The 17761-nt window shown below is 41.9% G+C and overlaps 1 protein-coding gene across 2 annotated transcripts in view; it reads right to left on the bottom strand.

Moving 5' to 3' along the window:
* htt (huntingtin) overlaps nt 1–17761 on the bottom strand; it is a 223446-nt gene that overhangs the window by 41763 nt on the left and 163922 nt on the right. For both annotated transcript variants that reach the window (XM_072257615.1, XM_072257617.1), the window contains exons 43-54: nt 17536–17674; nt 14436–14558; nt 13149–13362; nt 11849–11994; nt 10003–10180; nt 7150–7254; nt 6757–6944; nt 4553–4679; nt 4233–4336; nt 2295–2449; nt 1608–1747; nt 507–589 (exon numbers count right to left, since the gene is read on the bottom strand). In XM_072257615.1, the coding sequence (XP_072113716.1) occupies nt 507–589; nt 1608–1747; nt 2295–2449; nt 4233–4336; nt 4553–4679; nt 6757–6944; nt 7150–7254; nt 10003–10180; nt 11849–11994; nt 13149–13362; nt 14436–14558; nt 17536–17674 (1702 nt within the window). The remainder of the gene's footprint in view (nt 1–506; nt 590–1607; nt 1748–2294; nt 2450–4232; nt 4337–4552; nt 4680–6756; nt 6945–7149; nt 7255–10002; nt 10181–11848; nt 11995–13148; nt 13363–14435; nt 14559–17535; nt 17675–17761) is intronic.

Here is a 17761-nt window from a genome sequence, read left to right as displayed (position 1 = left end):
CTTCCATCTTTCTTCCCAGGTCTCAGGCCAAAACGTCAACTAGTTCCCTCTGTTGATGCTAACTGGAGCTGTTGAGTTCCTCCAGCATTTTGTGTGTTTTGCTTAAGACAGCTTCATCTTATTTGTATTTTCTTGCAAAAGACAAACCAATCAGCCCACTGATTATCAGAGCAATCCCTTTACCTACAACACTAGGAGTCATCTACAGCATCCAATTCACCCATCAGAGCATCTTTGGGAAAGGGGAGGAAACCAGAGCGCTCTGGGGGAAGACGCAGTCACAGAGAGAATATGTAAGCTTCACGCAAACAGTGACAGAGGCCAGGATTCATCCTGGGTCTTTGCTAAATTGCATAATAATATGACAAGCGAGGGGTGGTAAACTTTAGAGGACTTGCATGTTCCTGGCTGCAAAATATAAAAATTATTGACAAAGGGATGGGAGTTGAGAATAGTGCGCAGATATGCAGTTTGTTACTCAATAACACAAATCAATCGTGCTTCACCTGCCCCAGTTTGTAATCCATATTCCCCATTTCCCGTTCGGTGTTTATCTGCAGCAGAAGTTTCTCATGGCTTATCAGGACTCCTAGGTTTAATAAAACAAAAGCCAAAACATCATTATAACCAGTCACTAAATGATGCACTTATCGAATTAACTCCCAAATGCAAGGCAACAAGTATGCAAACCAGGACAGCAACCACTTTATACTTGTACAGTCCTCAAAACGATCTCCTCTGATAATTTTAACCCTCTCTATTTAAAGCTAGAATAATTCAAATACAATACTGTTGTTGCAGGACTTATCATTAACCATTGATAAAAGTTAAGCCAAAGTTCAAAGTAAATTTTTATTTTATTTCGAGGTACAAAGGGGAACAAACCCTTGCGGCCCACCAAGCTGTGCATCCAGCAACCTATCAATTTAACCCGAACCTAATCACAGGGGAATTTCCTACCATCCGGTACATCTTCAGACTGACAGAAGAAACCGGAGCACCCAGAGGAAACCCATGCGCACACAAAAAGAACATACAAACTTTCTTACAGAGGACTTAGGTATTGAACTACAACGCCTGGAGCTGCAATAGCATTGCACATATTTTATCATCAAAGTATGTATATGCCATCGAGATTCCAGAGAGCATGGGCGACCTTAATGATGCTGCTTTTCCTGTGGCAGTGCTCCTTGTCGATGTGCTCAATGGTGGGGATGGCTTTTCCTGTGATAAACTGGGCTGTACCCACTGTTTCTGTAGGCTTTTCCTTTCTTGGGCATTGGTGTTTCCACACCAAGCTGTGAAGCAACCAGTCCGGATACTCAGTCCAGTTGTCATCTTCAGACAGCATCTTCCCCTCACTTTGCAGCTTACAAATTAATGTTCAAAAGACAGCTGAAACCGGCCAATAAGGTTCAGGTTCAAATGGTCTATTGTGGTTATTATTCTATTACGAATTTATTGAGTACGTCCGCAAGAAAATGCATCTCAGGGTGTATATGGTAATATACATGTACTTTGATAATAAATCTACTTTGAACTTTGTATGCAAATAAAGCGTGGGATTGAATCCGACCAACAAGTTGAATGTTACCACACTAATATACCTGATGTTGAATGGGAGAGAGGCGGAACAGGGTCCCAGGCTTGATAAGGGTACTGTGAAACTATGTTGTCTCTTTTTGATACCATTGCTTGGATTTCTCGCTCCACTATTCCCCGAATGGCACTTAGCTTTCTTCCGAACCTGTAAAGTCATTGTCAAAGTCTCAACTCAACCTTAATTTTAACAAGGCATGATTCACACTTGCAGTTATTATATCTAAAACCCTATTAAAGTTCAAATGTTCAAAATAGTGAAATGTTTCTAATAGCAGCGGAATCTTGGACCCGAGGGCATAGCCTCAGAATAGAGGGACATCCATTTAGAAAAGAGATGAGGAGGAATTTCGTTAGCCAGAGTGCGGAGAATCTGGAATTCATTGCCACAGATGGCTGTGGAGGCCAAGTTATTGGATATATTTAAAGTCTGGTGGGTTCTTAATCAGTAAGGGCATCAAAGGTTACAGGAGAAGGCAGGAAAATGGGGTTGAGAGAGAGAATAAATCAGCCATGAGCTAATCTGATAGGCCAAATAGCTTAATTCTGTCCCTGTCTTGTGGAAGGACTTTTACTTTCTTAAAAACCTGTCTGTAAATACAATTTCTGGTATGTCAATGATTTTACCTGAATTAATAACCCACAGGGTACTTGCAGATAACTAGCCACAGGCATACAGACGTTGCTTGACTGACCTAGTGTCCAGAGCCTTTAGAGCTTTATTACGAGGCTGATGCTCCAGACAGCTGGTGGCTGGATTCCCGGCCACTGGAATCGACATCGCACTTAGTACCAGAGATGTTATTGCTTGCACTGCAAGGATGTTAATCTGAGTCCTCTCTGTATCCTCCTTAATAATAAAAAAAAATTAAGAAAACAGATCAAAGGAACAAAACACACTCATTCCAAGTACAAAAATATTTGCAAAAACATGTACAAGGCCAGCTGCTCAGGGTTCATGGGAATACGAAGATGTAATCCCATCTCATTCATCTCTTCCACTATTCAGTTAGATCATGGCCAATCAGTACCATCATGCTATCTATCTGCCTTGGTCTACAACCCTTACTCAGTGATAATCAATATCCATCTGAATGCCAGAACTTTCAATTAATTCTCTCCAACTACAGCCGGTCAACACCAAGTTTTTTTGTAGTCCCTTTTTGTGGTCATGACCTTATTCTGAACAGCCTAGATCTCACAAACATTTCTGCGTCTGCTTAATAACACTCCTTATAGTCTTCCACAAATCCTCAGTAAAATCATCAGAGTCCAGGTGGTGAAACAACTGCAGATATTTACAACTCCGGAGCCCAGTCAACTTATCGTGGGCAGCTGCAATGGAAACAAGGGAAAGGTGTGAAGAGTCCACAAGAGAGACACTTTTCCAACTTTTGATTAGGGAGGTACTTGTGAAAATACAACTGTGCAATAATGATGAATTATTCTATTAATTAACTAATCATCTATAACATCATCTATCATTCTGGATGCTGGCAACTCTTCTTTGCCAGCTGTCTAAACATTGAGCGTGAGAACTGCAGCACAGAAAACAGGCCCATCGGCCCATCTATTTTGTGCCAAACTTTTATTCGACAATGTTAAGGCAAGGATAGCTTGGGGCTGTTGTAGTTAAGTGAAGCCTTTGAAGTGAGATCACCAGACACACATCTGCTGACTACAGGCAGGCATGGGTAACAGTGGCATTGTGTACTCAAGTCAGACGAGTGAGACTTCTCCAGAAAGGTTTTCCTAAAACATAGCGTCCCTTTACACAATAGGAGATGCCGGAAACGGATGAGATAGGAACAATAGAAGGATTTGAAATACACCCAATAACTGAGATACAATTTTCCTTACTAACTTCAAAATATCATCAGCTGTCTACTTGAAGTTTGAATTGACTTTTAACCCTTCCTTTGTGAACGGCTATTTCTGATCTGTCTACTTTGGAGTTTAGAAGAACAAAGGGTGATCTTGCCAAAATAAACAAGGTAATCACACAGCAGGCACGACAGGGTAGATGTCGAGATGTTTCCACCAGTGAGTGAATGTTGTACAAGGGAATATAGTCACAGATCAAAGGTGCAGTCATTTAAAACTGAGGTCAGCAATCAAATTTCTAAAATTATTTACCTGAGAGGATTGCGAAGGCCAAGTCATTGGAGGTATGTAAAAAGGAGGTGGAAAAAATTTTGAACGATAAGGGAATCCAGGGTTGCAATGAAGTGACACAGAAGGGGTGTTGAGGCCAGTCAGAAACCACTCACAATTGTATTGAATGACAGGGCAGGTCTGAGGGGCCAGATACTTGACTCCTGCTCCTCGTTCTTGGTCCTTCAGCCTAACTCATCTATGCCTATCTCAGAAGGCCCCATTTTCCTGTGTTTGGCATCTAAACCAGGGGCTCCCAACCTTTTTTATGTCATGGATCAATACAAAGGGGTTCGTGGACTCTAGGTTGGGAATCCCTGTTCTCAACCCTTCCTATCCATGTACCTGCCAAAATGTTGTTAATGTCTTGATGGTCAATGGGCTAAAAGGCCTGTTTTCATACAGTGTCTATTTCTTCTCAAAGCAATATTTAACAAAATCTGTGAGTATTCTGCTACTTCCCAGCCATTTGACTGTACCTCTTGTGGGACCTCTTCCTCTTGGTCTATCACTAGAGGCTGAGTCACTAGCACACCAAGAAGGGTTGCCCAGGTTTCTTCAAACTGAGTGCGGCTGGTCCAACCTGGAACAGAGAGATTCAATGACAATAATTGAATTACTGCAGATCAATGCTTGTATTTAAAAGTCTTATGGGTAAGAGGGGACCAGTAAAAATAAACCCAAAGCAGTATGGTGTACATGGAAATTACTTTCTTATACAATTTCTGCAAAGATAGGAGTTTATAAATCAAACTTTAGCCAGCAAAATGCTTCTTTCCTCATCATCTCTATCACTTACCAAGAATATTTATTCTGTAGATGAACTCTTTGAAGACTTCTTTCTCTTGAAGAAACTCAACTGGAATTTCTGGAAGGGTTGTTCCAAATTCACCACCAACTTGAGGTGACCATCCCAATTTCCAAACCTGAGGACAGTTGGTTGCAAAGCAATGTTACGACAGTGTTCTGTGTTTTACCTTGGACTCTATGACATGTAATTTCACGTTTGCTGAAGTGGCACCTAAACTTGACCTGGGAATAAACGTTGATCTTGAAATATGCACTTGTTTGCTGTGATGTTATAGTCATAACAACATGGAACAGGCCCATCAGCCCAACTAGTCCATTCTGACCAAGGTGCCCCATCCAAGTCAATCTCATTTGCCAGTGTTTGGCCCATAACCTTCTAAACCTTTCCTATCCATGTACTTGTCCAACTGTTCTTGAAAATGTGTTATTGTTACTTACTCAACCACTTCTTATGGCAACTCATTCCACACAGATACCACTCACTGTGTAAAAAAAAGTTGCCCCTCAAGTACCTATTAATCTCACCCCTCTCACCTTAGTTTTTTCTTCATCAACCCTGGGAAAGAACTGGGTGCATTCACTCAATCTATGCCTCTCATGTTCTGACAAGCTGATTTATTTTTGTACTTTTCGTACTGTCTGGGATTCACAGGGATTTAAAATTGGTGGAGATATCACCACAATGGGACTTTAACTTTGATTAATTTGACATCAGAAACCTAATGGAATGAAAAATGAGTTTAAAAAAATGACGCCCACTACACAGGACACTAAGGTTTCAAACCAAAATAACAGACAATTCTCAAGGCGACACCAAGGAGAAAGAAAGACGAACGTAAGAATCTCAGAAGGAGTGAGGAAACACAAAGATTAGAAAGATTTTTAAAAAAAAGCATTAACACATACAAGACTATATGAAAGAAAGCAGCAGTGTACTTATGTCATTCAGATTTTAGAGGCTGTAGAATGACTAACAGTCGGCCAGTGATGTAAGGGCATCAGCACTGGACTTCGAGGCGGATGGTCCTGAGTTCGAATCCAGCAGCAGTAGCTGTGTGGAAGAAAGGCCGGGCAATCAACTTCCGTATCTTGCCACGAAAACTCTATGGACAACTACACTATCCATAGCATCGCTGACACTCAGCAACAACAGAATGAATAATTTGAAGGCATTTATAACAAAAATCAGAAGAGAATTCTTGGTAGAGAATTGCCAAAAAGTGAAATTCAAAGTTTAGTAGACAAAACAATAACAATATCCATCATTAGACAAGTGAATGGAGAAGAAGAAATCGATGGAAACGGATAACAACAATAAAAGGAATTAGGGCTATTTATTCATTTAAATCAGGGCGTAATTTATTTGATAATCTTTAAGCCAATTTAAAAGGTAATAAGGAAGGTTCTTCACAGGAACACAAGGTGGACCTTGAGAAAACTAATCAAAATAGAGATTGTTGCTGTACTGAAAGACTAATTGCAAATACATACAGAAAATGCCAGATAAGATGAACTAATGTTTTGACCCCAAGATCTTCATCAAATTCCATATTCTGATGAAGAATACACATCCAAATCTTAAACCCATGTTCTATTTTATGATCTCGACAGGGCCTGCTCCGTGCTTCCACAGTTTTCTGACTTTATCTAAGAATTCCAGCACCTGCGGCTTTTGCTTCCTCCTCTTCCCATAAATCTGCTGTCAAGTATTAAACATTCACCTGAAGCAGAAATTAAGGAAGGAGCAGGCTTTTCCCCCTCAGGTTGGGTCCAGGTGCAGGTTGATGGGACTAGACAGAATAGTAGTTCAACATGGACTAGATGGGCCAAAGGATCTGTTTCTGAGCTTTATGATCAGCAAGATACTTAAACTAAACATTCCCCAGGAATCACTGATGCAAAATTAAATCAAGTGCAGGAGGACATTTGTGATGGAGATTTGAGAGGCTATGAATTTAATCTGTGGAATTAATGGAACTACAGAAATTTTTTTAAATCTTAATTAACCATTGCATCATTTTTGTAGAATTTAGCTCCGTAATTATCCAATTCAAAAACCAAATGATTGCCATCTGGACATGAAGGTTTAAAATTCTTTTTTAGTCTTTAAAATAATGCAGTGTTTCTGGTCAGACTTAAGACAGTTTTTGTGAAAACATTAAACCCAAGAAAATCTAAGTTACACATACTCACCAATGGAGGGGCACGTGTGTAACTATTGACTAGAGGCAATCTGGCTAAACTAATACCGATGTTCCGGATTGCTGGGTTCAGAAATGCTGGGATTCGGTTGTTGCTGGCATGTCCAAAGCATAACACTGTCTGGAGAGACTCCACCATCTCAGTCATCACATTGCAGGCCTTCGTAATGCACTTGGATTCTACAACAGAATGACGAGTCCTTAATCATGTCAGCAACAATTATAAGATATGACAGTAATATGAAGAAAACACAGCTGCTAAAAAGTAAACCAAATGTGAGACAGTCAGACATGGTTTATCCTTATTCAACACTGGGTGCCTACTATGACAACCCAAGATTGTGTGTAATCTTCAGTGGAAAGACACAGCTTAATACACACTTACTCTCAGACACATTTGCACTCTCTTCGTCTTCCACAGGAGCCCTGTCAATGCTCGATTTCCTCCTCTCCTCATGAAGAAGATGATGTTCTCCTGGTTCAACAGCCACTGAAATAAATAAACCACATTAATCGCATACCGAGACAGTCACTATATTTTCAAATCCTGTAGAATTAAATTTACATTGCACAACACTTTCTGATGAATAATGGATTATCCCACTTACTTTGCAAAAAGACCAGATGCATAATTTCCACACTGTTGAAACACTTAAAACTGTGTTGTGTTATTTGAGATTTCAAGACATTGCAAAATCCCATTGCAAATAATGACACTCTTGGAGATGCTGTGTGAATTGTTGCACACACACATACACAGGAATCTCCAACCAGTAGACATTAATAAACCTCCAGACTAAGCATATTATTGACAATACAGATGTATGAAAGTGTGCACTGTGCCAAAACAAATAATGCTGCTTTAAAAGCAAAAGTCAGAATAGAAAGGGAAAGCAGATTACAGAAAAAGGAATAACATACATTAATAAAGGCAAAACAGAGCAATACAGAATCAAAAGAATAGAAAAGGAATCAAATTGTGTAAAATTATTTGACGGGATCATCGCCAAGAGAAAAGGAATTAAGAGAAATTTTCTTCGAGGAGAGAGGGAAGGTCAGTTGGCTGATTGGCAGGGAACAGAGAGTGGGAATAAAGGGATCCTATTCTGGTTGGCTGCCGGTTACCAGTGGTGTTCCACAGGGGTCTGTGTTGGGGCCGCTTCTTTTTACATTGTACATCAACGATTTAGATTATGGAATAGATGGCTTTGTGGCTAAGTTTGCTGACGATACAAAGATAGGTGGAGGGGCCGGTAGTGCTGAGGAAATGGAGAGTCTGCAGAGAGACTTGGATAGATTGGAAGAATGGGCAGAGAAGTGGCAAATGAAGTACAATGTTGGAAAGTGTATGGTTATGCACTTTGGCAGAAATAATAAACAGGCAGACTATTATTTAAATGGGGAAAGAATTCAAAGTTCTGAGATGCAACGGGACTTGGGAGTCCTTGTACAGGACACCCTTAAAGTTAACCTCCAGGTTGAGTCAGTAGTGAAGAAGGCGAATGCAATGTTGGCATTCATTTCTAGAGGAATAGAGTATAGGAGTAGGGATGTGATGTTGAGGCTCTATAAGGTGCTGGTGAGACCTCACTTGGAGTACTGTGGGCAGTTCTGGTCTCCTTATTTAAGAAAGGATGTGCTGACGTTGGAGAGGGTACAGAGAAGATTCACTAGAATGATTCCGGGAATGAGAGGGTTAACATATGAGGAACGTTTGTCCGCTCTTGAACTGTATTCCTTGGAGTTTAGAAGAATGAGGGGAGACCTCATAGAAACATTTCGAATGTTGAAAGGCATGGACAAAGTGGATGTGGCAAAGTTGTTTCCCATGATGGGGGAGTCTAATACGAGAGGGCATGACTTTAGGATTGAAGGGCACCCATTCAGAACAGAAATGCGAAGAAATTTTTTTAGCCAGAGGGTGGTGAATCTATGGAATTTGTTGCCACGGGCAGCAGTGGAGGCCAAGACACTGGGTGTATTTAAGGCAGAGATTGATAGGTATCTGAGTAGCCAGGGCATCAAAGGTTATGGTGAGAAGGCGGGGGAGTGGGACTAAATGGGAGAATGGATCAGCTCATGATAAAATGGCTCAGCAGACTCGACAGGCCGAATGGCCGACTTCTGCTCCTTTGTCTTATGGTCAGTGTGAAGCAAAGCACATGAATAGGGGGTGATGACAAATGGTCCACAGATTATATCCAAATAAAAACAGGACTTAAGGATTGCATTTCTAATAATTTTCCATTGCATTGCTGTAGGATAACAGTGACTCCAATATTTTTCTCAACAGATGTACAGCATTAAAAACTTGATACCTATCAGAGTGGAACCAATGTTTTTGTATATGGGATTTGTATGCACGGTATGCTCAATGAACAGATTCATGCCCTTGGATATTGTCTATCCAGTTCCTCGTGATTATAAGACCTCAGTACCAAGCTGCTTTCATTCAGGCATCTGGCAATTCCACATTGGAATCACAGGATAACTGATGCCATGCTTAAGTTGTGTGAGATGCTGCAGAGGCTAAATCCGGAGTACTGTGTGCAGCTCTGGGTCACCTGCCTACAGGAAAGGTATCAATAAGATTGAAAGAGTGCAGAGAAGACTTACAACGATGTTGCGAGGGCTTGAAGACCTGACTTATAGGAAAAGGTTGAATAGCTTAAGACTTTATTGTCTGGAGCACAGAAAAATTAGGGATGATTTAATGGAGGCATAGGGATAGATGAGGGATATAGACAGGATAAATGGAAGCAGGCTTTCTGCACTGAGGTTGGGTGAAACTGGAACTAGAGGTCAAAGGTTATAGATAAAAGGTGAAATATTTAACGGAACATGAGGAGGAACTTCTTCACTCAGAGGGTGGTGGGAGTGTGGAATGAGCTGCCAGCAGGAGTGTTGGACGCTGCTTCAATTTCAACATTTATGAGGAGTCTGGAGTACTCTATGGCTATACAGCTCTACTGTACAACGGGAATGACCAGCCCTCACCCTGCAGTTCTTGATCTTGGGGATCGCAGGTCTTCATCCCCAGTGCTTGCCAACTTGACTTCTGTCTTTTGGGACCAGTATTAGATTTTTATGCTTTTAAGCATCGTTACAATTAAATATGTCTCATAACTCCACAGTGCACATTGGAACGAACAACATCCTTACTAACCCACCACACAAATTACAACAAAAAAAAATCAACAATCAGTTTCTGTTTCTCACAAAATCACGAAATCCTTACTTGCTTCAATGATGAACCGTATGCAATTGATAATGGAGCAAGCTTGCGTTACGTAGGCAGCAGATGCCAGCAGGTTCCAAATGGTGGGCTGTTGTAGCACTAAACAGCAACAATCGAGAGCAGCTTGTAGATCCAGACTTAGAGGGACCTGATCGTGCAGCAAGTGCCAACACAGTGCCTGTGTGTGCAACACCAAAACCAATGTGAAAGACCAATACAGCAATCAGCACATAGATATACATCATATTTTTCAATCTTTCTTTAGGTGTGACTGTTCAATGATAATTCTACCATAAGGATTAGGGACCATATAGATTTGCATGTATTATGAGTGGTAATGCACATTACGAAAAGTTGTACCACAAATCCATATTTATACTAAAGTTTTGTAGACAGCAAGTTGGCTTGTACTTTGCTTCTAGAAGCTCTGTAGCTAAACTGCAGCAATTCATGACAGCAGGTCACCACCATCTTCTCAAGCACCAACTAGGGAGGAGTAATAAAACTTCAGTAAACCTATACACAGCCTGCATCCAGAAAACTCCATGCCAATGCAGTTCACTAGTTATCATCTTCCCTGCAAGCCACTGGGAAATCTGCATGATAAACTACTGCAGTACTGCAAGATGATCCACCGAAACCAACTCAGGTTAACTGGGAAATCATAAACCAAAGAGATTCTGCAGGTGCTGGAAATCTTGAGCAACACAGTCAAAATGCTGGACAAACTCAACAGGTCAAATCTCATCTATGGAGGGAAATAAACAGTAGATGCTTCGGGACGAGTGCCTTTATCAGGTGGGATATGTTGAGGTCTGCGGGCCCCAAGATCAGAGGTCCATGTGGCAGGAGTAACAAGGTCTGGTGACCCCCTAAATTGGAGAGTCAAGAGTTCGAGGTCTTGAGTTGGGGTCACATCATTGGCGAGTCCGGAGATCAATGCTGAAGACTAAGGCACAAAGGTTGAAGACTAATGTCTGGCCTGGTGGCTGAAGCCCTGTGTCTGCAAATCCAATGGAAAAGTCACACACCCAAGATCTGCAAGTCCACTAGAGGTGTGGAGGCAGCCTGTCCTGGGGGGGGGGGGGGGGGGTGGAGAGGACAGAGTGTGAGAGTGGATGGCTGGGTGGGAGGGAGGAAAGGGGCTTGTTTGGCTGTTGTAATTTTGTTGTTTGTGTTGTTCTGCTGAACACAGTGGGTATGCTATCTTGGCGGTGGAATGTGAGGCGATACTTGCTGGCTGCCTCCAGCACATCCTTAGGTCCGTTGGCTGTTAACACAAATGACTCATTTCACTGTATGCTTCAATAAACGAATCTGAATCAGGACCTGAAGCTGCCTGACCTGCTGAGCTCCTCCACCGCTTTGTGCATGTTCCTCAGGTTTGCTGATGACATTGTTCCAGATTGGCAAGAGCTGGTCAGGGAACATTTTCCTGTGACACAGACAGTGGGCAAGAAAGCTTCCTTCACCAACGACAAAATCGCTGAACAGAGCTGCTGCCTTTCAAATTGATGCAACCCACTCCTCAAATCATCTCCTTGCTCCTAACTACATATTACACAGTCCCTGCAGGCTTAAAATACCACATGCAAAGGAAAGAAAACTTAACTGCTTTAGCGTGTGTCAGTTTAAGATTTTGTATTTGACTGAAGTTTCAAGGCCAGAAAGGCATTTGTCTTGAATAAAGGAGAATGAGAAAGAATATGGCTTAGTTTTTTTAAAAAATATAGATGTAAACACTCAAAGTAAAAAAGAGTAAAGGTGGCAATTTTACACAAAGAGCAGTAAGTTCAATATTGGATGGAGCCAATAAACTTCCAGCTGCAACTTTACTCAGTCATACCTCTAAAGACAAGACCATGAAACTGATAACGTCAGCCTCCTTGTCAGCAGGAATCTGAAGAGATGGGGGCAACTTGGGAAGAGACAGAAGGTACTGGACCAATGCACTGCACAGGCTGATGACAGAATGATAGAACAGCATGTCTCCTGCAAAATAAACATATTCAATAAATGTTCAGGGTTGAAACTCAGCCATTCCAATAAAATAATCTGTATTCAATTTGCAGTAGCTGTCAGACCAGAGAACAAAATGTTGAGGATCTCTACCACCCATCTCAAAGTCTCTTTGACCTACTACCGACAGGAAGGAAGCATGGCAGCATCAGGACTAGGACTGCTGGAGGGGGTAATAGCTTCTTGCCCCCAGGCTGAGACACTACTGAATACCCTGTCACACCAAAGCCTTGTCACTAGGACAGCGAGCTGTTTACTTGTGCTGCATATTACATGTATTTTGAATTATATTTATTTATTTGTTTATGGTAATATTTTGTTTTATGTGCTGTGTATGTTTTGTATGTGCACAACATTTCAACAAGAGGACAGAGCCTCACATCTATTCTGGCACCGCTCACCTCTCAAGAACCGCAGAAATTTTAATCAGGCGACTCTTTTTTGAATATGCTGGATAATCAGAATTTTATGATAGTATGTAACTTTTTCCACCTAAATATACCACCTCACTTAGGCAAAGAGATGTCGGGGGTAATTTTTTTTTTTAAAAACGCAGAGAGTGGTGAGTATGTGGAATAGGCAGCCAGCGATGGTGGTGGAGGCGGATACAATAGGGTTTTTTTTAAGAGACTCCTGAGCAGGTATATGGAGCTCAGAAAAACAGAGGGCTATAGGTAACCCTAGGTAATTTCTAAGGTAAGAACATGTTCAGCACAGCTTTGTGGGACGAAGGGCCTGTATAGTTCTGTAGGTTTTCTATGTTTCTCATTCAGCTGAACTTCAGAGAATATAGAGCCAATTTTGGCTCAAATCCCTTCTTCGCCAGGGTTCTGATGACTAGAATTCTCTCTTGCCATGTCACAACACATCAGAAACAGAAGTGCTTTGGAATGTCCTATGGTCAAGAATAACAGTCACAGAATACGACAGCACAGAAAAGGCCGTTCGTCCCTTCTAGACCACACCAAACTATTCATCTGTCTAGTCCCATCGACCTGCACCTGGACCATAGTCCTCCATATCCCTCCCATCCATGTACCTATCCAAATTTAAATATTTTTTAAATGCCTTTACTCTGTCCTCTGTAGCTCCTGATCATTGATATTTGTCGAGGCAGCGGCTCTTACCATAAAGCTCACCAATCTTATTCCAATAGGAAGAACTGGGCAAAGGAGACTGGCTTTGGAACACTTGATGGTTGCTGGGAAGATGCTGAACATGGAATGCCACTCGGTCCAGGGTAACTCTCCGAGCAGTTGCGAACAGCACACTTGCCTGGTCCGCACAGATTCCTTGCAAACCCAAGGCCAAACAAGGTGCTAGAAGGTTCAAGTTGAAATCCTGGAACAATAAGGGTGACAATGTTTAAAGCTAGTCTCACAGAGACAGCAGTGGTCCTTCACTGCTGCTATTTAATTTCTTTAAGCTAACAATTGCATAATTGGCACAAAGCATTAAACTATCAACATTTAGCAACTGTAGCAAGGATATTTATACTTATCTCTACAAAGAAAAGATACAGAATGATTCTACTAATGGAAAATGAGGCTGGCGTAGAATGAAGCCCCATGATTCCAATGCAGATACCCTCTTTCTGGATGTTTTACACATTAATAACCACTTAACATACTAGTTGGCCGGAAAACCTAGGCCATAAATCTTCTTGAGAGTAACTGTACTGAATGAAGGGCCATTTATAGTCACTGGCAGTCACCTAAGACAAGAAATCCTCTGAACACAGAACGGCCCTTTGACCCATGATGTTGTGCCGACTCTTTAACCTATTCTTAAGTCAATCTAACCTTTCCCTCCCACACAGCCTTCCATTTTTCTTACATCCATGTGCCTATCCAAGAAACTCTAATGTATCTGCCTCCACTACCACCCCAGCAGCGAGTTCCACACACCCACCACTCAGTGCAAAAAAAAAACCCTACCTCTGACATCTTCCAATCACCTTAAAGTAATGCCCCTTGTACAACTTGTGTTCTCTATATGATTTATTTATTCTCTATTTGCATAAATTGCCTTGCTTTGCACATTGGTTATTTGTCAGTCTTTATTGAAACTCTATTGTGTTTCTTCATTTTCCAGTAAATGCCTGCAAGAAAACAAATCACTGCATACTTTACTTTGACTTTGCATTAGCCATTTCCACTCCGCAAAAAAGTCTCTAGCTGTCCACTCGATCTATGCCAAGTTTTTGGGGACTCCTCCCACATCACTGTCCTTTGGCTTACAGTCCAGTTCTTGACCTTTCCTGAAGGGTATCTCTGCATTGTAGTTGCTACAATTAGTGACACCACCCAAGTACACAATCTACTGCATTCAGCCATAATACAGTTCCGATAGCAAATGGGTGTAGAGGAATGAAGTGCCAATACTGTTCCTTTGCAGCCTCACATGACCATTACCTTGGCTGTCATGACAGAATGGAGGTCATCTTCGGGAAGTTTATCTAGTAATTCGGTGCATTCCATCAGAGCAGTGTTTGAGTGATTGCAGCATTGGAATTTGGTAAGTGACACATACCAGTCCTAAAACACAAGACAGCACAGTTAATACAACACCACCACAGAGCCTGCTCTGTCTCCTCTATCTCTCCCAATTTATGACGCTTGTTCGTTAACTGACATCACCAAAGACTTGTAAATTTCTACAGAGCACTCCAACTTGTTGCATTATCATCTGTTATTAAAGAATATTGGTTCCTTAAAGTTGATATAGCGAGGGGTGGTAATGGGGACAAGCTCCCACTATCTATTAAATGCTCTCAAAGGCATTACCTCAAATAGTCTCTGACAGCTCCTGGCATTCACGTGTAGCTTAGCTATTAAGCCTGTCAGAATAGCTTCCACTGACTGGGGAAGGGGCAAAGGCAGATTACTGGCACCTTAAAATCAGTTGCTTCCGGCAGGTGGGGATTGTCAGCCGTGGTTGGCAGCTCATCTAGGAGAAAGAAAATTCTGATCTCAATCCTCCGCTGCCTTGCAGCTGTATCAACTCATGGGGAAATCTTCAGGAGTAAACCCCGAGGGAAAAATCTGGAGCTGGAGTCCCTAAGGCAGTTCTACATTGAGTTTAACGCTGACTGGCAACTCCTGTGATACTGTTGGTACTAAACTGTATGGGTCTCTGCTGTTCCTTTGGGTTCATCATTTGCGCGGAGAGGGGGAGCTTGAGACATGGACAACAGCTTGCTCTCCATATCATACTGCGCAGGCTTGTGTATCTAGACAGGTAAGACGCAACATCCATGGTCAACTCTGACCGACGGAAGCCTCAGAGGAAGGGGCACTGCACAGGATTGGAAAAAGCTGCAGGAAGTTGTAAATTCAGCCAGCTCCATCATGGGCACTAGCCTCCCCAGCATTCAGGACACCATGAAAAGGCATTGGCTCAAGAAGGCGGCATCCATCAGTAAGGACTGCTGTCACCGAGGAAATGTTCTCTTCTCATACTACCATCCAGGGAGAGGGACAACAGTCTGAGGACACACACTTAACATTTTAGGAACAGCATCTTCCCCTCCACCATCAGATTTCTGAATGAACCCACAAACCTACTTCTTGATTTTATGTTTTTTTTTTGCTCTTTTTGCACTAATTTATTTTTAATATATATTTCCTATTGTAATTTATAGCTTTTTAATGTTTTGCAATGCACTGCTGCCATAAAACAACTAATTTCACAATATATGCCAGTGATATTAAAACTGATTCTCATTCTGTAATACTGGAAAGTTATTTTTAAAGTAAATAACTTCTTAAATCAAGAGGCTCAAAAGAGACTTGAAAGTAAAATTCTGAAGTGCACAGATAGGGTAGATGGTTGGAAGCTAGAAGGCATTGGTTTGGGTAAATGAACAAGATGTTTAGTGGCTATTTCAGTCAAGATTATTTATTTAATATTAAACTGGTTGCAACCCAGTATACACTGCCTAATACGAGTGATAGAGGCAGGTCTTCTCACATATAAATAGTAATGTCAATGGACCAAAAGCAGGGTTAGTACTGAAGGGTATTGGATAGTCGGCATAGTAATCTGAAGAGCCTTTTTCTGTACTGAGTGATTCTGTAAGACTGATAACCGCTCCTTGGGATTACTTAAGGCTGATTTATACTTGTGCATCAAATGGACGCCGTAACCTACGCAAGTGACCGACGCGCATTGTGAGCATTTATACTTGTGCGTTGGTGAGTCTGCGTCACCCTGCAATTCGGGCACGTCGCGCATGCGCACACACCTGCCCGTGCAAGGCTTCATGGTCATGGTAGTCTTTCTTGGGGTGAACAAGTTTAAAGCGAGCGTCTTTTTTCGTAAAAGTGAAATGTGTCCTCCATAATTTCGGAGGTCTGTAAAGCTTTATGGAAAGCATTGCAGCCAGAGTTCCTTCCCTGCCCTTCAGTTGCCCAATGGGAAGCCATTGCAGTTTAGGAGGAAATGCGATGCTACCAAGCAGACCAATCACAGCTGTTGCGGTCTGCGTAGTTACATTTTGGGAGAGGTGCGCGTCAGGCTACGGCGTAGAGATCTGCGTAGGGTTCGCGGCTACGCCATACCTAAGGCGTCGATTTGACACAGAAGTATAAATTAGCCTTTATTCCTGTATCTCTTTCCCTCTCCACAAAGGACATGAGGACTAGACTGATGCACTGGAAAGAAAGTCTGACTTCTGCTTGCAGCATGGGGCAGCACTCAAGGGCAATTTTAAACCTGAATACCAGATATTTCTCCAAATTTGTTATTTCCTGTGAGGATCTTAAGTTCATAACCATTATCACTGACCTTTCAGCACTGGCTTGGAATCAGGTTATTTATCACTGACATATATAATGAAACTTATTGTTCTCTGGCAACTGTGAAGTACAGGACAAAAATTAGTATAAGTTACAAAAATAAATAAATAGTGCAAAAGGCAAATAATGAAGCAGTGTTCATGAAATGTTCTGAAACCCATTGGCGGGAAGCTGCTGCTCTTAAAACACAGTGGTTCCTGTAACTCTTCCCCGATGATGTTAATGCACACAGGACATGTCCAGGGATGGTGAGGACCTGAATGATGGATAACCATGATATTTAAAGTCTACCCCTACAACCTCATGAACCCTTTCATTATATTTAAACTTCACAGTTAACCATCAGAACGGACCCTCCCAGATTCAGATGGATTTATTTTTACTTAGAGATGCAGTGCAGAACAGGCCCTCTCAGCCCAACAAGCCAAACCGCACAGCAACCCACCTATTTTTACCCAAGCCTAATCATAGGACAATTTACAATGATTAATTAACCCACTAAACGGTTTGTCTTAGGACTGTGGGGAGAAACTGAAGCTCCCAGAAGAAATCCATGTGTTCATGGGCAGAACGTAGAAATCTTTTAAAGGACGCCCGAACTGAACTCTAAATGCCAACACTGAGCTGTAATAGCACCACATTTACCGCTAGCCTACTGTGGCACCCCTTCGTGCAACCCAAAGCAAAAGGAAGTCACATTCCCAAGATATCTCACTTTGTCCACAACGATGGATTCTATGGTAGACAGCCTGTCCCCGTCCAGCGGGTGAGAGGTCAAGTTTGGAGACGGACTAACTGTGTCTGCTGCAATGGTTGCCCGGAATCTGTCCAGTAGGGAGTATAATCTTTGGTGTCTGAAAGACAGGGAAACAAATAATCAGTCAAGCTGAAATAAGGCTTTACTATCAAAACTGCCCATCACCAGAACTAACCTACTTACC

This window comes from Mobula birostris, chromosome 5, assembly GCF_030028105.1.
Source record: "Mobula birostris isolate sMobBir1 chromosome 5, sMobBir1.hap1, whole genome shotgun sequence".
NCBI classification, from domain to species: domain Eukaryota; kingdom Metazoa; phylum Chordata; class Chondrichthyes; order Myliobatiformes; family Myliobatidae; genus Mobula; species Mobula birostris.
This window is presented reverse-complemented; position numbering and strand designations above follow the sequence as displayed.